Source organism: Chaetomium globosum, genomic scaffold (genome assembly GCF_000143365.1).
Source record: "Chaetomium globosum CBS 148.51 scaffold_1 genomic scaffold, whole genome shotgun sequence".
Taxonomy (NCBI): domain Eukaryota; kingdom Fungi; phylum Ascomycota; class Sordariomycetes; order Sordariales; family Chaetomiaceae; genus Chaetomium; species Chaetomium globosum.
Window position 1 is genome coordinate 784,101 of NT_165976.1, and position 20,832 is coordinate 804,932.

At 55.2% G+C, this 20,832-nt stretch overlaps 10 protein-coding genes across 10 annotated transcripts; 7 read left to right on the forward strand and 3 right to left on the reverse strand.

Annotated features, from left to right (window-relative positions):
* Positions 1-109: 109 nt before the first annotated feature.
* CHGG_00256 (uncharacterized protein) lies at positions 110-811 on the reverse strand (the record flags this gene model as incomplete). The annotated part of the gene is made up of 1 exon (XM_001219476.1): positions 110-811. The coding sequence occupies one exon, from the start codon at positions 809-811 to the stop codon at positions 110-112; it is 702 nt and encodes a 233-aa protein (XP_001219477.1).
* A 1,161-nt stretch (positions 812-1,972) lies between these two features.
* Positions 1,973-2,868, reverse strand: CHGG_00257 (uncharacterized protein; the record flags this gene model as incomplete). The annotated part of the gene is made up of 2 exons (XM_001219477.1): positions 1,973-2,541; positions 2,604-2,868. 2 exons carry the CDS (start codon positions 2,866-2,868, stop codon positions 1,973-1,975), a joined length of 834 nt encoding a protein of 277 aa, XP_001219478.1.
* A 686-nt stretch (positions 2,869-3,554) lies between these two features.
* Positions 3,555-4,559, forward strand: CHGG_00258 (uncharacterized protein; the record flags this gene model as incomplete). Its single annotated transcript, XM_001219478.1, has 1 exon — positions 3,555-4,559. The coding sequence occupies one exon, from the start codon at positions 3,555-3,557 to the stop codon at positions 4,557-4,559; it is 1,005 nt and encodes a 334-aa protein (XP_001219479.1).
* Positions 4,560-5,185: 626 nt separating this feature from the next.
* Positions 5,186-7,140, reverse strand: CHGG_00259 (uncharacterized protein; the record flags this gene model as incomplete). Its single annotated transcript, XM_001219479.1, has 3 exons — positions 5,186-6,466; positions 6,568-6,578; positions 6,642-7,140. 3 exons carry the CDS (start codon positions 7,138-7,140, stop codon positions 5,186-5,188), a joined length of 1,791 nt encoding a protein of 596 aa, XP_001219480.1.
* Positions 7,141-9,378: 2,238 nt separating this feature from the next.
* CHGG_00260 (uncharacterized protein) lies at positions 9,379-10,791 on the forward strand (the record flags this gene model as incomplete). The annotated part of the gene is made up of 4 exons (XM_001219480.1): positions 9,379-9,520; positions 9,891-9,992; positions 10,315-10,409; positions 10,612-10,791. The coding sequence occupies 4 exons, from the start codon at positions 9,379-9,381 to the stop codon at positions 10,789-10,791; spliced, it is 519 nt and encodes a 172-aa protein (XP_001219481.1).
* An 830-nt stretch (positions 10,792-11,621) lies between these two features.
* CHGG_00261 (uncharacterized protein) lies at positions 11,622-13,105 on the forward strand (the record flags this gene model as incomplete). Its single annotated transcript, XM_001219481.1, has 2 exons — positions 11,622-11,968; positions 12,046-13,105. 2 exons carry the CDS (start codon positions 11,622-11,624, stop codon positions 13,103-13,105), a joined length of 1,407 nt encoding a protein of 468 aa, XP_001219482.1.
* Positions 13,106-13,899: 794 nt separating this feature from the next.
* On the forward strand, positions 13,900-14,208 carry CHGG_00262 (uncharacterized protein; the record flags this gene model as incomplete). The annotated part of the gene is made up of 1 exon (XM_001219482.1): positions 13,900-14,208. One exon carries the CDS (start codon positions 13,900-13,902, stop codon positions 14,206-14,208), a length of 309 nt encoding a protein of 102 aa, XP_001219483.1.
* A 949-nt stretch (positions 14,209-15,157) lies between these two features.
* Positions 15,158-17,299, forward strand: CHGG_00263 (uncharacterized protein; the record flags this gene model as incomplete). The annotated part of the gene is made up of 2 exons (XM_001219483.1): positions 15,158-15,672; positions 15,733-17,299. The coding sequence occupies 2 exons, from the start codon at positions 15,158-15,160 to the stop codon at positions 17,297-17,299; spliced, it is 2,082 nt and encodes a 693-aa protein (XP_001219484.1).
* An 817-nt stretch (positions 17,300-18,116) lies between these two features.
* CHGG_00264 (uncharacterized protein) lies at positions 18,117-18,918 on the forward strand (the record flags this gene model as incomplete). Its single annotated transcript, XM_001219484.1, has 5 exons — positions 18,117-18,200; positions 18,256-18,313; positions 18,375-18,553; positions 18,620-18,722; positions 18,779-18,918. The coding sequence occupies 5 exons, from the start codon at positions 18,117-18,119 to the stop codon at positions 18,916-18,918; spliced, it is 564 nt and encodes a 187-aa protein (XP_001219485.1).
* An 826-nt stretch (positions 18,919-19,744) lies between these two features.
* On the forward strand, positions 19,745-20,762 carry CHGG_00265 (uncharacterized protein; the record flags this gene model as incomplete). Its single annotated transcript, XM_001219485.1, has 3 exons — positions 19,745-20,007; positions 20,078-20,259; positions 20,314-20,762. 3 exons carry the CDS (start codon positions 19,745-19,747, stop codon positions 20,760-20,762), a joined length of 894 nt encoding a protein of 297 aa, XP_001219486.1.
* Positions 20,763-20,832: the final 70 nt, after the last annotated feature.

Consider the following 20,832-nt stretch of genomic DNA (forward strand, 5'->3'; position numbering starts at 1 on the left):
ATTCGGCCTTCCCACAACAACCCCGCCCCCACTCCCGCACCCATGTCGGCCACGCCCTCACATTCAGCGCCTCACACTTGCGCCGGCGAGATACAGTGCCCCTTTTCGTTCAGACAGCGGCTGGGGGACCGTCGCTGTCTAGTGACATTCTTTGCAGCTGAAGAACACCCAGATGGACGATACCGGCGCGCCCGCCACCGCCGTCTCTGTGTCGGTGTCGGTCGTGCTCTCGCTGAAGCAGCGCGACCGAGAAGGAGACGAAGCGGAGGAAGTACTGCGCGGGGTCGTGGCGCTCATCATCATGGTGGACGTCGTTGGGGGTGGCCGTGTTCGTGGTAGTGCCGCTGCTGCGGCGGATGCCGTCCCAGTCGCGCCACGCCTCGAGGATGTCGTGCACGTCACGCCACTGTGCAGAGAAGCCGGGGAGGTTGGACCAAGGGATCGTGTGGGAGGTCTTGTCGAGGTATGTGGTGCGGAGCTTGAGTTCTGCGTCGGAACCGGCCGCGACATTGGTGGGTGTGGTGGGTGGGTGTGCGCGTAGGGCGTCGAGGAGGGCGAGTGGGGAGGCGAATGGTTCGCCGTGGGTGGTTGGGGGGTGGGGAGGGGAGGTGGTGATGGCGACGAAGAAGGCGTCCCAGAGCGACCAAAATGCGTTTGCTGGGTCGGGGGAGGTGGTTACTTGCTTGACGATCTGAGCGGCGAGTTCATTGAATGTTGCAGCTTCGGGTGTCTCGACGTGGAAAGCTTGCTGGATGAGCGGGGAAAAGGGCCTTGGGGAGTTGGTGCCCGGGACATCGAAGATGGTTGTCATGGTGGTGGATTCAATCAGGAATAAGACCGGGGGCGTGGTGATGTTCGGTGGTTGTTAGGCAGGTAGTAAAGGGGAGAACGTGAGGTGGGTGCTCGGTGGGTTGCTGCGCCGACGCTCTCTAGTGATCAGCGTATAGACTAAGCGCCAATGAATCATACACGTGTATATGCGGAGACTCCGACCTACAACGTTATTTGTTACTCAGGAACACAGCTAGAAGCGCTTGCTTGTCTACTTGATTTGACAGGGCCCAGCGTTGGCAACTCCGACAGCGGAACCCACCAACTAAGGTACATATATCCAGGTGATCCATCCCTCAGGGCCCAAATTCAATGCCAGCCTCCAGAATATTAAGAACCAGAGTCCACAAACATGTTTCGAAGGTGAATGTCTAGTGATTTTATCCTAGGTGGTATAATGACATCAAAGAACAACTTGAACGCCATCAGTGTTGTATAAATGTGCACCGGAGTTGTTTACAAACCCCTTTTCTAAGGGACCCACCAGTGCAAACCGAAACCATCTGTATCATATCCTGCAAATGTGCCAGCCGCAACTCTCAATTATTTTCAAGAACCCACCGTCTGATGTAATGCCCCTTGATGACGAGCGGGTCGATGCATATTATATCCACCGTATGACATTCATATTGATGTGTTCCACGAAATGGGCTTGCATTGTACTCTCTCGCACTTGGCTTGTCCATTATCTTCTTTGGAGGACCTAGCGCCCACCAGGCCAGGGCTAACGGTTCTTGGGACTTTGATGTCTGAAAATGCGCAGTTTCAGACTCAACCGTGCACTCGACAAAAAGCAAGGTCCTCGAGAAGATAACTATAGGCATGGTGAGCAAACCATTCAAATCGTGACTGGAAGTAATTAATTATATTACATGAATCCAAACTTCAACTCACCCACCGTCCGGCAAACTTTACCCACTCTATAACACTGCTCTAGGTACAATTTTCGCTCTCAACCCCAACCCATCTCCTGTATATACACCCCACCCCCGCCTACCACTATTGCTACCTCGGCGTACCCGACAACTCCACTCGCCCCCCATACGCGTGCGTATGATGCGAATACGGATCCATCTCATATCTCGTGTTCACCCCTAGTTCCTGCCTCTGCCCACCCAACCCAGTCTGATTATACGGGTCCTTACCCGGCGGCAGAGGAACTCCAGGAGTGGCGTATTGTTGCCGCGTGAAGGTATCCCAAGGCCCCCGCCCCGTTGTTGGACTGCTCTTTCTCGGCGAGGAGGGCCTTTTTGCTCCGCCGGAGCTTCCACAGCAGATATGCTACCGCGGCGAGGGCGATCGCCAGGGCGCCAATCCCCACGCCGATGCCAGCTTGCGCGGCTATGGGTAGGGTGGTGGATTGTGGCGATTCGGATGGGGTGCTGGTGTCCGTGGCGGTGGGTGAAGTGGGCGCGGATTGGGTTTGGTCACTGTCTGTGGTTGCGGCTGGGGGAGTTGTTGATGGGGTGGTGCTCGTTCCGGTGGCGGCTGGTAGACTTCCTGTTGAGGTAGTTTTCAGGTCTTGGACGACGACAAAGTGTGATGCGGAATTGTCCCAGGTTGCCCAGGCCTGCGGATTGGAAGGTAACACGTTGAACCGCGCCACGCCGTCGTCGCAGCAGAATGCACGGTGGCCGTCACAGCAGAAAGAGGTGTCGGTGTTGGTGACGTTGGAACAGGAGATGAGATCGTGGCCGCCGCGGATCGCACCTGGGGAAGTTCTTGTCAGCGCCTTATGGCTATATCCGAGTGAAGGAGCTCTGTCGACCTACTCATGCAGTAGTAGGCGCACTCGGGGGATTGCCAGTTTTTATCCGTACAGAGTCCCCTGATTAGGTTCCCGTCCGGTCCCATACACAGCTTGTTACTGAGACAGGTCGAGCGACCATTGCAGCATGTGCTGTGTGTAGCGTTCGGGTCGCATGGGAAAAAGTTGTCGTCAGTCTGACCGTTCGGGGCGTAGCATTGGTCCTGGGCTACGCAGATACAGGTGAAGAAGAGTATACACGAGACGGTCAAACCCCAACTTAGCCTCATGTTGCCGTCGGCTGCCGGGGACTTCTCAAGAAGCCTGTTGTTGTATAACCGTCTCGGTCACGAATTGCCAGAAAAGGCAGTTATTTTTTCCCGGAACACGTCGAGGAGCAAAGACAAAGAAGGGAACCTTAGACGCGCGAAGAGAAGCGCCCGACAGCATGTTGTTATTCTCCTCGAAACATCCATCCAAATCTCCCAGGTCTGCGGTCGGCCACGCCGTTGGGGGCGCTTTCTCGGAGGCCAGGGCCCATGGCGAGAACTTGCATTGCCATCCCCCTGAATGAAGGGTTGGTATGACCCTCGAGATCGCGACATTGACTCCTCGTTGGTTCGTTTAATAAGTTCGTGGATTGTTGGTTCCAGCTCTACCCCTTGGCTTCTTGTCTTAACGGTATAGGTTTAGCGCCGGAGACACGGCGCCAAAGATTCAGGAGTGATTGGCTCGTCTCTTCCCCGCTGCGCGTCGAGCCGCTGATCGCGGCTGGGTTTGGGCGGCAACAGTTCCGCGCGCAACCGAAGGGCTGGGGTTGCAACGTCGTCAGCACATGTGCATTCTTCTCCCATTTCTGTCTTGCAAAGAGCCATATAATCCTCCAGCCGCACCAGTGGTGCTGCGACAGACCAGCTGTTTTGCGGCCGTCCTCCCCCTCGACTTGCAGCGGGGCCTCGTTCAATATGTTAGCGGCATGGATATCCAAGAGAGGCATATTTGCGCTCGTCGCGGCCGTGACACTCGTATTCCTGCTGGCAGGGCATTACACGTACAAGAACTCCACGGGCGGTATGATGGGCCTTTCCATTTCCACACAACGCATGGGGAGTTGAAGCTGACTTATCCCGCTATGCAGTCGCCTTTTTCCAAGGAAAATCACCCGATGCCCCGTCGTCCCAAGATCTCCTTTCGCAACCGTTCCCCAAAAAAATCTGGCAAAGTTGGAAGGATGACTCGGAAAACCCGACCGAGAAGGCCGCCGGGTTGCCCCATCAGTGGCGCGCGGTCAACCCCGACTGGCGATACGAACGCCTCACAGACGCCAACATGGATGCCTACGTCCGCGACCGCTTCGATGGGCCGGACCGTCGACGTCTTCACCAACCTACACGATCCGATTCTGAAAGCCGACCTCCTCTGCTACCTCCTCATGCTGAAGGAAGGCGGTGTCTGGGCTGACATCGACGTCCGCCCACTCCAACCTGTCTCCAAATGGATCCCCGAGCAACACCGTGGCAAGACCAACTTGGTCATCGGCATTGAATCCGACCACCACAAGAAGTCCGTCCTGCCTGGGGTCTCACCACACTCAGTCGCGCTGGCGCAGTTCGCCATGTTCACCAAGCCGGGCCACCCAGTCCTTCAGGTCGTCGTCGAGCGCGTCCTCGATAACATCCAGCAACTGATGGAGAGCAAGCCCGCCGGGGCCGCCATCACCTTCAATGACGTCATGACGACGACTGGGCCATATGCCTGGACTCAGGCGTTCATGGACTACTTCAAGAACGTCACCGGCGTGGAGCACAACGGCGACGAGATGGACAGCATGGAGGAGCCGCGCTTGATTGGGGATGTGTTGGTCCTGCCCAAGGACAGCTTTGGCTGGCTGCCGCATGAGCATACCCACGAGATCGACAATCCTATCGTGCTGGTTCAGCATTTGTTTATTTCGACGTGGAGGGCGAGCCATCCGGGTTGATTGGACTTGTCTGCAATGTACCCTTGGCGACTCGGATTTGAGCGCCATCGGGATGGCATAAGGAGATTGTAATAGCGCTAGCAAAAGTCTTGGGCTAAATGCAGTGCGTGATGCGCGGCAAGGGGGACATCTCGTGATAAGATTCGTGGGCGTAACGACCCGATGGCTGGCGAATGGTTGACGGTACGGCTCAACCGCCCTCGACTGAGCGAAAGCAAAGCGAGAAACACTAGATGCCGAGGGCTCACCAGTGTATCCCTCCATGGCCGAGAGGGAATAGCTGTCTGGGAACTCTACGGGAGGGTTTGCCTCGGGCGGAACCAAAGCAGGAGCCAACACACTCGAACAGTGGTGAAGTGAGCCCGCGATGGCTGGCCATATGCCCCGGCGTGAAGGAGTTGGCTCATGGGATGGCGTGGGTAGAACCTGGTTATTCGGCGCAACAGTCGGAGCACGATCAAATTAGAGGATGAATGTTCGGCCAGAGACACCTGACTTCTGAATAGGTTCCGAATTACAATCTTGATCTAATGTCTAACAATAACTTTCTGTCTGTGGCTGAACGAAAGTGTGGTCAGAGAGGGCCGCGTGGGACAGCGGTGTCCCTCTCGACATAACCCCTGGCTTCACTCGTCCGACGACTTCCCCATGGCACCCGTCCTCAAGAACGGAGCGTCCAGACCCAGCACACTCCCTGTCTCAGCATCCTTCACAAACACCACCCTGTCGGCCGACTGGCTACCATAGTACATCCAGTCTGCCAGTGTCCAGGTCAGGCAGTCATTGTTGCTGAGTCCTGCGCCGGGCAGCTCGCTCTCGGACGTAGACTCGACCTCCCACCACACCCTCCAATCCTCCTCCACAACCTCCCTCCCATCCGGTAGCACCGCCTTCCTCTCAATCCCAGTCGGGTACAGCCGATACACACCCGTCATGTCCAACGAGGGCAGGAACTCAAACAAGGTGACCCCCCACAGCTCCTGCAGCGCAGCCAAGATATCCGACCCATTCCTGTTCAACCCCATCAACCGCAACGACAACCCATCCAACCCCACCGTCGCATTCACCGGCACCGCGCCCGTCTCCTCCGTCGACACCCCCCTAAACACCCCGCCATACTCCTCCACCGCCTGCCGCCTCGCCAACCCATCCAGCACCGGCACCAGCCCCGTCAACGCCGCATCATACATGGCCCCCAACGCATCCTGATTCCCCGCCGTCAGCACCACCAACCCGACCCCATACTCATCCAGCAGCGCAATCCGCGCATGGTACCCATACGCGGCCCCATCCTTCGCATGAATCGTCACCGTATGCCCGCCCTCCCCGGTCTCCGCATCATACCCTGGGAACAACAACCCCGGCTCGGGGCGGAAGATCTCCCACGGCAGCCCGACCGCGCTCGACCGCGACCCCGAAAACGTCCGCGGCTGCAGCCACGCGCGGATGTCGGCTACGGAGCCGAGCGCCTCGTCGCGGCTGAGGATGGCGTGCAGGAAGGAGGACAGGTCGGCCAGCGTGGAGACCAGCCCGCCGCCGGGCGCGTTGTCGCCGTAGGGCGAGCCCCAGGTGTTCTCGACGGGGGGGATCACGGCGAGGGAGTCGTTGCCGGGGCTGGGGATGGTGGAGGGCATGTGGAGGGGAGTGGTGAGGAAGTCGCGGAGTTGGGTGGGGTAGTCTTTGCCGGTGGCCGCTTCGAGGGCGAAGGCGAGGAGCGTGTAGGCGATGTTGGAGTAGACGGGGCGGGCTTGCGGCAGGGCTTGGGGGTCCGAGGTCAGCATCCCGGCGAGGAGCTGTTCGCGCGTGCAGGCGACGTTGAGCCCGATCACGCCGCAGTCGGGGTAGTTGGTGTCATTGAGGGCGGGGAAGCCGAGGGCTTCGAACCAGTCTTTGATGTAGTGGTATTCCTGGGTGGTGTTAGGGATTTGTGGTTAGGTAGGTACCTTAGGTGGAGGTTGGGGGGTCTAAGTGAATTTGGGGGTTGGAGTTCTTGGAGAGTTTGACATACCGAGAATCCATCTGCGAAGGTTTGTCAGTTTCTGTGCTCATCACATCTGGTGGAACTGGATAAGGGGAACATACAGTTGGCGGGAATGCCGGCCAGCTGGCCTCCCAGAGCCCGCAGGCTGATGCTCTTCCAGTCGATCCTCGACGTCTCGTTGGCCAGCGACGGAAGATATTTCGTGACTGGGTCATCCATGTTCACGCCGCTGCGCAGAAGGACGGCATCAGTGATGACCTTGGAGACGGACCCAACCAGATATTGCGAGTGTCTGTCCAACGACTTGGTGCCGTTCACATTGCCCGAGCCAAGATGGTGATACTCCCACAGCGGAGTTGATGCATCCGTTTGATCAAGTCCGACGAGAGCCACCGATAGCGAGACATTTTGGGCATCCAAGGAGGACTTGATCTCGCCCTTGAACGCGGAGTCGAGGGTGGCGGTGAGGTTGGCGAGAGCCCTTTGGAATGGGGCCGACTCCTTCAGGTTGCGCGGCGGAGGCACGATTGGTCCCTCGGGGCGGCATTCCATAGCCAAAACAGCTGGAAGACCCAGCAAGAGATGAGTGAGCTTGACCATCTTGGCGAAAAAGGATTTGGCGTCCAAGGCTTGACAGTTGATACACCGGAGTGGCGTCTGTGAGGGCGGCTGGCCGTAACATTATATAACTCTTTGACGCATGAGTCCGGCCGGGGGCCATCCATCTTCTTTGTGACTTTGTCCCGGTGACGTGGGTGATCAACAGGCATGCTGGCCATGACGAAAGACGCGGACCAACCGAGGGATACGATCGAAGCACCGATTGAATGAAGCCTTTACAGTGCCCCGCTGGTTCCGCGAATAGGGGACCTACTTGGCATTACCGTATCTCGGATTTGGGTGAGAACAAGGGCGCCCAGGGGAGTGGCGAAGATCAGCGGTGTTTTGGAGCGTTCAGCCACGTAACTCCATACTGGATACGAAATACGGCAGCGGAACGGCGAATGATTACTGGCCAAATGTTGTGGATATGTGGGACGTGAACGAATATTACTCCGGCGGATTGTAATCCGTACACACCCTTTGATGCTGCACTGGGCCAAGAGGCTAACTTTGTATATCCCAATTCGTAGGCAGGCCCGAAGCCGATCAATGCTTCCAGGAGAAAGGCGAAGGGAACTAGCATTGTTCTCAGCCCCCCTGTTTCTGGCCTTAATTAACCAGGCAGCAATGGTGATGATCGAACCCATCAAACGGTTTGATTCCAACCCCTGTAGCACGCCTTCACCGCACCGGGCGATGGTCAAGGGCTTCGACTGTCGACGCGGCTCAAATGACATTCTAAGACGTTCTATACGTAGCAGTGTGCCTCTCATACTTTCCTGCTCTACGCACTAACACCTACACAGTGATAAATACGACTCACCGAGCCTTGATCATCTTTTGCTTGAAATCCACGTACAACGCATGCGGCATGTAACCTGAGTGAAGTCCCCGAGAGGTTCTTTGGTAGGTACCTAGCCGCAGACCTTTAAACTGAAACTACCTTACCTATGTAAGCTCGAGACTCCAAGGTGACTGTGAATTGTTGCACCAACAAGGGACATCAACGCCTGCCATGACGACCAGGTAGGGGGGTTTTGTCTCTGGGCGACCACATAGACTACCTAGGTACCATACGTAGTATCCTCAATGTATATGGTGTGCTTTATCAACGACGGGGTCCACTCGTTATTGGTATAACCACTCGCTATTATTATCACTATTCATAACAGTCCACATTAGGTAACTAGGTATATATCTTCCAAATCGCCACCCACAACCACACACAACTATCGTACCCCTACATGTAGCTGCTTGGCCTGTCGTCAGGGCGCCCTCGCTATGCGGCCAACTAAGCATTGCCATCAGGCACAGCCGCGCAGTTTATCGGTAGCAAGGGAACAAAAAGCCGAGAACGCCCAAACGCATCTTCTCCGTGTTGTGAACTTCTTTGTAAATGAGAATGTGGCTGCCGGCCGCCGTCAACATCAGCATCGATAAATGCCACACAGCTGAGGCCGAGGCATGGAGGCTATCCCGAACAGGGCTGAATTGACCATGAAGATCTGCTGTGCTTTTGGCTGGGCGAATCGCTTGCTCCCCAACCCACCCCCTAGCGCGCATCAGCGAGTTCACGGCTGAGATTAGGCCTGGTTGGTTGAACAGGCTTGAGCGCGGGGTCCATTCAACCGTTGAATGGACCCTGTTGGAAAGCCAACAGCTACGAATGACTGAACCAAGGTGATTTGGGTGCCAAAAGGTGATGAAAGAGGGGCAACCAGTTCATTGATGATGATGTCTGTCTCTCTCTGTCTCTGTCTTGTTCCCACTGCCGCGGGCCTCGCCTTGATCCTGAAAATACTAATGCCCAGCCACTAGTTACCCCTGAATTGCCCCTCCTCACCGCCTTCCAAATCCAACAGACCCCGCGCTCAAGCCTGATCTACGATGCAACCTTGGCCTCCAGGTTAAAGTATTCGTCGCGTCCCCCAATCGCCGGCGACGATTTACGCCATCGGCAGTGATGAGCTCACGCGTGGGCAGCCACAAACGCCTATTTCGTACATGTGCATCAGAACTCGTCCTTTGAGGCGCCGGAACGTGTCCACAGCGAAGGATATCCAAGGATAAGTAATCCGAGGCGATGACGGCTTCTTGCATGCTGTCGTTAGTTGGTCTGATTCAGGACAAAGGCTGGGGATCATAAATATAGGTAGGTAGCTCCCTGTACCTCTACCTAGACTTCGCTTTTTAGGCCTCCGTTCCTGGGCCTTTCCCTTCACGTCCTCTCACACGATGGAGTCTCACAAAAAGTCCTCACCACGGAGAGTGCTCGTTCTGTGCTTCGACGGCACAGGAAACACATTCCGTGTCGATGGCGCGGAGGCCAATATTTTGAAAATCTTCAGAATGGTTGATCGCACCGAAGACGAGCAAAGTAAGCGGGTATAGTTTGTTATTATCAACGTACAGTAGCTCCCAGCGTCGAGTTCGTTGAGCAGATCCGAAGCTAATCCAGCATAGCGGGCATTGGAGCTGATATTACTCCAACCTCTTTGGCCAGCGACGCTTTACGGCGAGGGAGGCGGCTGTGGACCAACAAGGTCCTCGACTTGGCCTTGGGTCATTCGTTTGACCAGCATCTCATTGGCGGGTATCGCTTTCTGATGAGGCATTACCGCTCTCGATGCAAAGTCTACATTTTCGGCTTCTCGCGGGGAGCATACACCGCCAGGTTCATGAATGAGATGCTTGACTACGTCGGTTTGCTCGGGCCCGACAACGAAGAAATGATCCCTTTTGTCTAGGAAGCCTTTGCCACCTGGAAATTGAGCAGTTCGCACAAGACGACGGAGCGGCAGACTGCGTTCGTCTTTCTCAAAGCCTGCCGGGAGACCATTTGCCGTCCGGTGTGTCGTGTACAGTTCCTGGGCTTATTCGATACCGTCAACAGCATCGCAAAGTTTCAGGTTGACACCAGGGAAATGGCTAGTTCGAGATTCATTCGACACGCAGTTAGCATCGACGAACGACGAGTCAAATTCCAGCCGGTTTTATTTCGGCCGGGCACCCTTCGTCGGACCCAGTCTCCAGATGAACTAACTCAACTGCATGTGGTCAATTCTGGGGAGTCGAGGCAGTCGAGGCAGTCGAGGCAGTCTATTGTTTCCCAGGTACCGGCAATGCACGACGACGAGGACGATGACGACGGAACAACTGACATACAAGAAGTTTGGTTCCCAGGAGACCACGCCGATATTGGCGGTGGCTGGCAACCGGGCGACGAAGAGCAATGGTCCCTAAGTCATGCTCCTCTTGTCTGGATGGTACATGAAGCACAGTGGGCGGGCCTCCGATTTGACCCTGACAAGCTATCTCAGGGGGGTTGCTGGGATGGGCCTTCGGACTTGCCGATTCAGCCCAGGGACGACACGGAGGAGGGGGGAGGGCGCTACAGCGCCTGGCTCCGGGCTCTTCGACAGACTCTATCTCTCGGCCACACGGGGTGTCCTGCACGATCTCCTCCAGTTTGGTCAAGGGCTGCCCCCTGCGTCAGTCTTGTTGTGGCGCGTGATGGAGTATCTCCCGTTGGGACGGATGCACTTGCAAGCCGATGGCTCGTGGAACCTGGTCCATTGGCCGCTCCCTTGCGGAGCTGTTCGTGACATTCCAAAGGAGGCCGAGATCCATGCCTCCGAAATCCGCTGAATGCAATCCGATCCCAATTACCGGCCGGGAAATTTAATCGGAGGTGGTGGTGGGCGCGCGAAGAGAGCTCCCGCGCGTTCTGGCATTGGGGAATGGACGGCCAGCATGCATGAGGATGATCCAGTGCTAGGAACATATGGGAAGAAAACCGTGCGGGGATAAGGCAGGCGGTGACTCGAGGTGGGTGTAGGAGACAGACCGAGGCCTGCTCAGCGTAACCAGCTTTTGCGAGTCATCGACCTGTGCAGCCTCCTATCCGACTCTGAGTGCCTAAATACATCTCTCCACAGTCTTGCGCAGCGTACTGTTTAATACAAATTACAAGCTGCCAAGATGCATTAACTGAGATCCCGCCAGTCGCTGATGCTACCAACCTGCTTTCGTCTGACCATGCACAGGTCATACCTAACACAGACCTACCAACACTGTGTAACAACCCAGCCTATCGGAACTGCGGCAGAACTGATCAGCGCCGGGGGGTGGCAATCCTAAGGGCTGCACAGCCACTGCAAGGACGAAATATCATAAGACGGTCGCCATAAATTTACTGGTGCTGCAAGTTTCTGTCCTCTCCTTGGCTCCAGTCCGCAACTTTGAAATAGCCTCCAGCCAAATAGGTACTTTAGCCGGTTTGATGGCTATCGACTAGCATGGGAATCATGTCATTCTCAATGTGGTGCGTTCTTTTTTTATCTGGCTGTGTCGTATTATACCGACGACAGTTCCAGCAGCAAAGGGCGCACAAATTACCCCCTGGACCCAAACCGCTCCCGCTTCTTGGAAACATTCGAGACTTCCCCCCCAAAGGCACGTTGGAATACCAACATTGGATGGCGCACAAGGACCTTTACGGGGACATCAGCTCCGTCACGGTTATGGGCATGACTCTCGTATTGATACACAACAAGGAGATGGCCCATGAGCTCCTGGAGAAGATGGCGAGCAAGACTTCTGGACGGCCGACCATGGTCATGGCGAATAAGCTATGTGGCTACGAGTCCATCGTCGTCTGTCAAGGCTATACGCCTACGTTTCGGCGCTATCGAAAATACCTGCACCAAGAGCTCGGCACGACGGTGTCCGCAGCACGGTTCCGGGATACCCAAGAGATCGAAGTAGGGCGTCAGCTTGTGCGGACGCTGAAGGAACCTGGAAAATGGTTGGGCCATTGTAAAACGTAAGATTCCGCCAATCCCCGGTAATTACCTACTCTTTAAACTTGGATGACTGACGAGGATAAGCACCTACTTTCAGTGCTGCAGCCGCCACGGTTTTGAAGATGGCATATGGCTACACCATCGAGCCTCATCGGCCTGACAAGTTGGTCAACTTGGTGGAGAAAATGATGGCTGAGTTTTCGCTGGCCGCTGTTCCCATGGCTTGGGCTGTCGACATTGTCCCCGCACTCCAGTATCTTCCCGAGAGCTTCCCTGGAGCGAAGTTCAAGAAGACGGCTGCGCAGTGGCGCAAGTCCATTATGGCATCAGCATATATTCCCTACCGCTTTGTCCAGGACCAGATGGCCGCCTCAACTCACCGGCCTTCGTACGTATCAAAGCTCATGGAACAACTCAAAGAGGAGCCGACTGTCAAGCTCGACGCCGACGATGAGGAAGCCGTTATCTGGACGGCGGCAAGTCTTTACGGCGCTGGGACAGATACCACCACAGTCAGTCTGACCGTCTTCACATTAGCCATGATCCAGTTTGAATACGTGCAGCGCAAGGCCCAGGAGGAACTTGATCGCGTTGTTGGCACGGATCGTCTGCCCACCTTCGAGGATCGTCCGAATCTGCCATACATCAACGCCTTGGTCAAGGAAGTCACCAGGTGGTGGCCTATCGCCCCCATGGGCTTTCCTCACACCGCTACGGAGGATGTTGAGTTCAATGGCCTCCACATCCCCAAGGGTGCCTATCTTTTACCCGCCGTCTGGTGGTTTCTACACGACCCACAGGTGTACGCCAATCCGGAGTGCTTCGATCCCGATCGTTTCCTTCCGCCACGGGAAGAACCCGACCCAATGGCCGAGACTTTTGGCTACGGCCGCAGAAAATGCCCTGGCCGTTTCTTTGCTGACTCGGGGCTTTACCTCAACATGGCCCAGTCATTAGCCGTTTTTAAGTTTATGAAAGCTGTGGGAAATGATGGAAAGGAGGTCGATGTGGATGTGAAGGCGAAACCTGGTATCCTGGCTTATCCGAGGGACTTCGGTTTTCGGATCGAGCCGCGAAGTGAGGAGCACAGATTGCTGATCATGCAGTTTGAGCAGCGCCCATCTCTTTTTGAGCAGAGCGACGCCGAGCTTCTTTGAGGCACCCAAATTGGGTGAGAGCTTAGCTGTAAATAAGGTACAGAAAGTTCTTTCGTGGGAGTCCATTAACATCCAAACACCACCCTCAATATCCCTGACTCGCAAAAAATGATCATATTACGGGTGACCTCTTTAATGCCGGCAACATCTATTCAATCGCACTGCCTGAGAAAAAAAAAAAAAAAAAAAAAAAAAAAAAAAAAAAAAAAAAAAAAAAAAAAAAAAAAAAAAAGCTATCCATCAAGGGGTAGTTTCCGTGTTAGAATATGTTTGTCGTGAATGTCAACCCCCAGAGCCCTCTTCCACGCCTTCACAAAAGCTCCCGGCCACTTTTGAAGTCTCAAAATAACAATTTAACCCGTGCATCTAACATTTGGACCTGTTGAGAACATTGCCTCAGGTCCATGCCAAGTCCCCTTTGATGATTCCAAGCCATTTGTCATTCGTTTATGATCGTCCCAACGCCGCCCAATGGTTGATAGCCATGTGGTTCCCTCTGTGGCTTGCCCCTTAGTTGGTGGATGATGGGCACGCCGCTTGCGTAGACTTACACTCACTAACATCTGATCCAGGTCAAACCTTGGACCGGGTGCAGGGTCATGTTGACATCATCGACGATCTTCGGGCGAGGATAGCACTACAAATACGTCGATGTGTGAAGGCAGTCCTGTGTCCTTTTTTCTTCTCTCATCTTCCTTGACTACTCTTATAACAGTCAGCACGAAAACGTTAGTACGGCCTCCCTGACTCTCATGCATTGACAGTGATATCTGAGTCTTTTTAATCGCAACAACATGTCCGATCTTCCTATCGCCCACGACCGAACCGACACCGAGGACGGTTTCGAATGGGAAGACGCCAAAAGCCAGAACGGGGTCACTTTTCGCATTGGCAGACCTACCGCCTCACAGTCCCAAGCTAACCCTCCCGCTACGGACTCAGCCAGCCCGCAAATCGACCCACCACCCGTCAAGTTCCAACGCGTCTCCGTTCCCGTCTATTGGCCCACCACCGCTCATCAACAGTGGTCCAAGATTCACGGCGATGTTCGTGTCGGAGGCTTAACGGACTATGCTCTCTGGCCGGGAGGCAGGCTGTGGTGAAAGTGGCGACTCGAAGTCCAGAACGTCTCCACCAGGAAGTACTACTTCACCGATGAGGAAGGCGACGTCTACTCTCGAATGTATCAACTGGGGTATCCACAAGCTCGACTACAACTCTAATAAGCCTAACATTGTCAAGGTGCATTGGGAACCTTGAGGTCTGGTGCCAACGAGCCGGTATGAGCAGTAGCGTCGTTGTGGCTGTGCAACGGAGATGTAGCGGTTCGAGGACATCTGATCTTGGGGAGGAGGGTTGAAGGGAGAAAAAGAGGTTTTAGGTTAATTATCCCAACTTAATGAATTAGCCGTCTCACAAAATAGAGGTCAGAACAGCTCGCTCGAAGGAGCCAAGCACGATCGCTGCCCGAAAGGTCTGGGTTTATTGTGGATGTTCAGCCTTTGGGGGCAGGGACACCTAACGGGAACGACGGTTGGTCGAAGGCAAGCTCTTGCTCTTGCTAGCTCTCGCTTGCTTCACTGTCAGCTGGTGATTGGATTCGAGCAACATCTACTTTGGGGATAGCGTCATGTATCTGCCGCTTGTTCCCTTGGCACGCTGCTAGGGCTGACGGTTCTCGACCCCATAGGCGACTAGGCTTGAAAAAAAGATTTTCAAGAGACCAAGGTGGACGGCCTGGGCAAGGAGACTGTCTCAGAACCGGGGTAAGACCTTGACGTTGTTCAGCTGGCGGGTGTTGGACGAATAGAACGCGATGAGGCGCGCCAAATATACACACTGCATGTCCATGGCCCATGTCTCTTAGGTAGGGAGCTGCCGATGTGGTGGAGCAGGCCTGGGCTCCGTGGCCAAGAAGCTGGAAAATTAATGTACCTACCTAACTTATAAAACGATCACAACTACGCTTCCAAATTCGAAAGCAGCAAGCCCGTGGCCTTCCGTTCTCGACAGTCCACTAATTAATCCACTGCCACGACTCACATGCCAACCATGGCTTCCCACCCTTCACCACCAGCATGGGCTGAGGCCTCCTCACATCTCCTTCCCGCACAAGGTGAACCCCATCCGTATCCCTCACAATGGCAACAGAAAGTCCACTCCGACACCGATACAGACGTCCTCCGCCCCGACCACTACGTCTCCTCCATCCCCGCCGGCCCGCCTCACAAGTCGACGTTTCTCCAGAAACTTTCTGCAACATGGACTTTCGAACTGTTTGGCCTTCTTGTTTCAGCCGCCAGCTTAGCTGCGATGGTGTACGTTCTGCAGCGGTACGACAGGCAGAGGATTCCTGACTGGGGGTCGTTGTCTTTTAATACGCTCATCTCCATCCTCGCGGTGGTGGGGAAGATGGCTGCGCTCTACGGTGCGACCAGCGCCATTTCCCAGTTGAAATGGGTTTGGTTGGCCGGGCATGAAAAGAAGTTGATCGATTACAAAACGTTCGACAGTGGGAGCCGGGGGGCGAGTGGCGCCATGATGCTGGCTTGGGCGCTAAAGGGGCGGTATGTCAACCCCCTTTCTTCCCCTCGCGGCGTGTGCCCGACTGACCTTGATCGCAATAGGAGCGTTGCCGTTCTCGGAGCATTTGCCATCATCATTGGTGCCGCTGCTGGCCCATTTGCGCAGCAGATCGTCCATTTCTACGACGCCGAATACGTCGATGTCGCCCGGACCTCGTGGCTAGCCAAAGCAGATATCCTTGACTCGCTTGGCCCCAAATATGACTATTCGACTTGGACTCTCGACCCCATATTCAAGGCCAACGCTATCACTGCCCTCTTCCTCCCTACCCAAGAAGTCCTCACACAACCGCGATTCAACTGTCCTACAGGTAACTGCACCTGGGCCCCGTTTTCAACTCTCGGCTTTTGCCCTGCTTGCGTCGATGTTTCGAGCCAGCTACGCCGGACGTGCAAGACCGTGTTCGATTCCAACAATAGGACCACGGCGCAAACCTGCACCGTCACCTTCCCGGGCGGCAACGAACCCGTCAGCCTGTGGTACGTGGCTGACCCTGATTTCGACGGTGCATCCGAGTACATGGTCCTCAATTCGACCCGGTCGGACAATGCCACCGCCCTCACCAACCTGAGCTGGCCACCAACAATCTATCAGTCCATCCGGGCCGCCGTACCCACCGACGAACTAGGGGGCACCCAAAACCCCTCCCTCGAAGTCGACGGAACCCCGGCCAATAATGGAATCCATATCCTCAAAAACGATACCCGGTGTGTGAAACCCCAAATTCCTTACCCCCATTCCCAACACCCTTGCTCTCATATTTCTCCAAGCAACCCCAGTGCCCTCATCCCGACACCCAAACTAACGTCCACACCCAAACCCAGCTTCATCGGCTCCGAATGCGCCATCCTCCCCTGCGTACGCCGCATTCAAGCCTCCGTAACCCGCAGCGAGTACTCCGAAACCATCCTCGACACCTTCACCATCCCGGACCACCCCTACACCCCCCCCAACCCCATCACCCTCACCCCCCCCTGGAACCACCCCCCTAAAGCCTACACCATCCACCCAGAATGGCTCGAATCCCTCTCCGTCACGCACCCCTCCCCCCTCGGCGGCCAGCTCCTCGGCCGCGGCCACACCACCGACAGCAACATGGCAATCCGGGTCGTCGACCTGCCCCCGCCGGGCGGCTTCTCGCGCGCCAACGACGCCCTGCAGGCCGTCTTCTACGCCAATTTTACCGGCACCACCTGCCCAACCCCCGACGACAACGTGGCGTGCGCGTTCCGCGCGCTGGGCGCCGCGCTGACCAAGTCGGTGCGGGATCTGGCGGTGGTCAGGAATGGGACGGCCGTGCCGTACGTGGTGGAGGGGAGGGTCAATGTGGTGGGGACGTTTGTGAGAGTGGAGTGGGCGTGGTTGGGGTTGCCGGTGGCGGTGTGGGGGTTGAGTGTGGTGACGGTGCTGGTGGCGATGGGGAAGTCGAGGGGCGTGCCATTGTGGAGGGATTCGGCGCTGCCGTTGGTGTTGTTGTATGGGGAGAATGCGGAGGTGGGGGGGAGGGGGGTGCAGGAGGCGGCGTTGAGTGCGAGGGCGGAGACGGTGAAGGTGCATTTGGTGGGGGATGAGGGGAGTGGGTTGAGGATTTTGACGAAGGGTGGTTGATGTTGAGGGGGTTTTCTCTTCTTTTCTTTTGGGAACAATATGGTGTCAACTTAGTGGCCATTGGTGAATAATCTACATAAAATACCGAGAAACTAATATATAAATGATAAGAAGCTACACCCTGAACGCCTCCGAGTCCTATAACCAACGGCCGTTCACAGGAGGTAAGTTCCGAAAGAGTCTAGGGGTTAGTATTAGCTGAAGTGTGTTGTGAAACCAAATGATGCACCCATAGGTACCTCTATAACGAGATTGTCCTCACAGTTGTTGAGTAGGTAAGGTAGCCAACACAGGGAGCATTTCCCACATGAGGAGTTCTCGTGTTCCATGGTACCAAATCTCCGTGGCTAAGGTTACCAGGTACTATCTAAACTCAGTCTGCTCCATCTGGCTCGGTGATGGTACCCCAACGGAGCATGCCATCCCGCTGCGTCCTTGTCAGCCGTGGGAACTCCGCTGATCTACACCAGTGCGTTTGTTATCGACTCCCTTAATTGGAGGGAAGTTCAAGCTGAGGAGGCCGTAACAAGGGAATATTAGGGATCCCCGGACGAAACACTGGGGGTGGAAATACGCATGGCTGTATCCCTCTAACTGCGATTGGTGGATAATTCGTGTAGAATTTGAAGCGTCCAAAGTAGCGGCGTGGACAAGGCTACGAGTGGAAGCACTCAAAATGTGTGAGAAATTGAGGGCGAGTTTTGAGCATGTCGCATCAAGACCTAGTAAAGCATAAAATGAGCCATTATCCCTGCCACACTTCACTTCTCGCCAGTAGACTTCTAAAAGGCAATAGGCCAAACACCTTCCCGGAACCATGCTTCTCCAAGCCGCTCTCTTTTCCCTTGGCGCAGTCGGCGCCCTTGCGCACGCTGTGGTCAAGACTCCCACCCCGAGGAAGGTTCGACATTCATTTCCCTGGGGAACATAATAGGAAGCTGACAAAACATGACCAGGCTGGGGCATTATCTGAGGAACTCTGTGGGGCTGCAGTGTCGACAGTATTGAACAGAGGTAAGGAATGCTCCCGCGTTTCGATGACATGTCTGTAAGCCTGATCCCTGTTTTGAACAAGACCTCGCCGGCCCCATCGAAAATGCTGTTGAAGTTGCCGACGCTGATTACAACTGCAATGCCTATGTCTGCCGAGGATACCAGTACAAAGATAACGAAGCGAGTCTTCACACGTTTCAAGCTGGGGACATAGTCGATTTCCATATTGTTCTTGTTGCCGGTCATAGACCGGGATACGCGGTACGTGGCCTCCTGCTCTTGTCCTTCTGGGATCAAACCATATCCCAAGAATACTAACAGTAACAGAACGTGTCGGTGATCGACCCAGTCAACAACGTCGTCCTTGGCAGTCCGTTGAAAACATGGGAGGAGTGGCCGATCAACAGCACGAACCCAATCCAGGATGATGGTACGTGATCTTGATCGCCTAGGTAGTTCCAAATTCTAATCTCCGTACTGTTGCAGTTGACTTCAACATAACCATCCCAGAAAGACTGGCCTCTATCTGTACCGAAGGTGGGAAGTGCGCTATTCAATGGTACTGGTACGCAATCCGTGGCTCTCAAACTTATGAGAGCTGCGTTGACTTTGTCATCGTCGCTTGAGGCACGGTAACCACGAATATCAAGGGAACGGAATGGTGGAGAGAGAACAGAACCGTCAACCGTGACTTCTACGGCGATTATCAAGTTGTTCTTGAAGCGGTATTCTGTGAAGTACTTGGTTGGGCTCAACTGTGGAGAGGGTCGTATGGATGGATGGATGGATGGAATTTATTTCGCCCGGAGGCACTGGGCCTATAGGGCCTTAGCACGCTAACTACATCCGGATCAAATCGGTTTGCCTTTAACTCGTACAAGCCCCCTACTTCTTCCCTCTTTCTCGCTGCACCATTTACCTCTTGTGAGGGTCGTATGCTGCGCTCCGGCAGTGCCCAATATCCTGCGTTGTGGGCCCGACTAGGAGATCCTTATGGGCTGTGCTAACTCCGATCTACAACGGATGCTACGTCGCCTTGCTCGTTTCGCTGGCACGATCGTCAGTCCACAACGATCTTATGCCTTGAAACGTCGAGGGTATCTCGCAAACACCATTACTACTTGAGGGGGAAAGGGACTGTTTGGATCACCAGATTTTGGCCACGTGTTTCGCCAGGCTTCTCGTTAAGATGAAGGCAGCCATGCACGGGAAACGGACCCTGGGCAAGTGGATGAGCTAGCACGGCGTCAGTAACGTGCCAAGACCTCCGAGTCAGGATCTGTAAGCTTACTGTGGATATCAAGGGGCCTAGTCTCGTGTCTCCCCCTCTTTGTGAACCCCCTCACGAAGTTATTTAGATATTGTTGTTCTTCGCACGCGTGATTTCGTCCCGCCATAGTAACCCATCCCCTACCCCGAGCGCTACAAACCACCCCCGTCCCTCACACAACGATGGCCCCATTAGTCTGGCTCATCACGGGCTGCTCGTCCGGCTTCGGCGCCCAGTTCGTGCATTCAGCTCTCGCCCGCGGGGACAAGGTGATCGCAACGGGACGCAACGCCGCAACAAAGCTGAAGCAGTTCGAGGGCACCGGCGCAGCCATCGTCGACCTAGATGTCAGTCTGCCCGAGGCCGAGGTCAAGAAGATTATCGATGAGGCAGTCAAGATCTATGGCCGGATCGATGTGCTGGTGAACAATGCCGGCTACGGCCTGTTTGGAACTGTCGAGGAGACCAAGTAAGTAACTCAAGCTACTTCAGTAAGCAGGCCTGACGCCGAATAGCAACGAGGATTACCAGAAGCTTTTCAACGTGAACTTCTTTGGCGCCCTCTCTGTCACTCGCGCGGTACTTCCGTACATGCGCGCGCAGCAATCCGGCACCATTGCCTTTGTCGGTTCGATGTACGCTTGGTGGGCGCCCACCATGGTATCGGTGTACGGCGCGGCAAAGGGTGCACTCAAAGGTGGGTACCTCATGTTAGGTTTAACTCCAGCCTGGTTGCTTACTCCTCGCATAGCCATCGTTGACGGCCTCGCCGCCGAGCTGGCCCCCTTCAACATCCGCACCATCGACTTCGAGCCGGGATTTTTCCACACCCAGCTCACAGACCTATCAAAGCTCCTCGAGAATGCCTCCACGGCGCCGCCGCTGGATGATTATGCTGGCCATCGTGCGGCGATGGCCAATGTTGCGGGGGCAATGGCCGGCAACGAGCGCGGCGACGTCAAGAAGGGCGTCGAGCTGATGGTGGACGTCATCCGTGGCGAAGGGCGTGCTAGCGGAAAAAAGATACCGCCTAGGCTGCCGATCGGGGATGACGCCGTGAGAGTGGTGGAGGGGACGTGTCGGAATATGCTGAAGATTATCGATGAGTGGAGAGGCGATGTGGCTGGGACAACTGATAGGGACGAGTTTAAGGGTGAGGTGCCGGGGATCGAGGCGATTGTGACGGTACCGGACGTTTAGTTGTGATGGGTTGTCCTCTGGCGTAGGGGAACTCAAGGCCTGAGTTGGTTGGCATAGCATCAGGTACCTA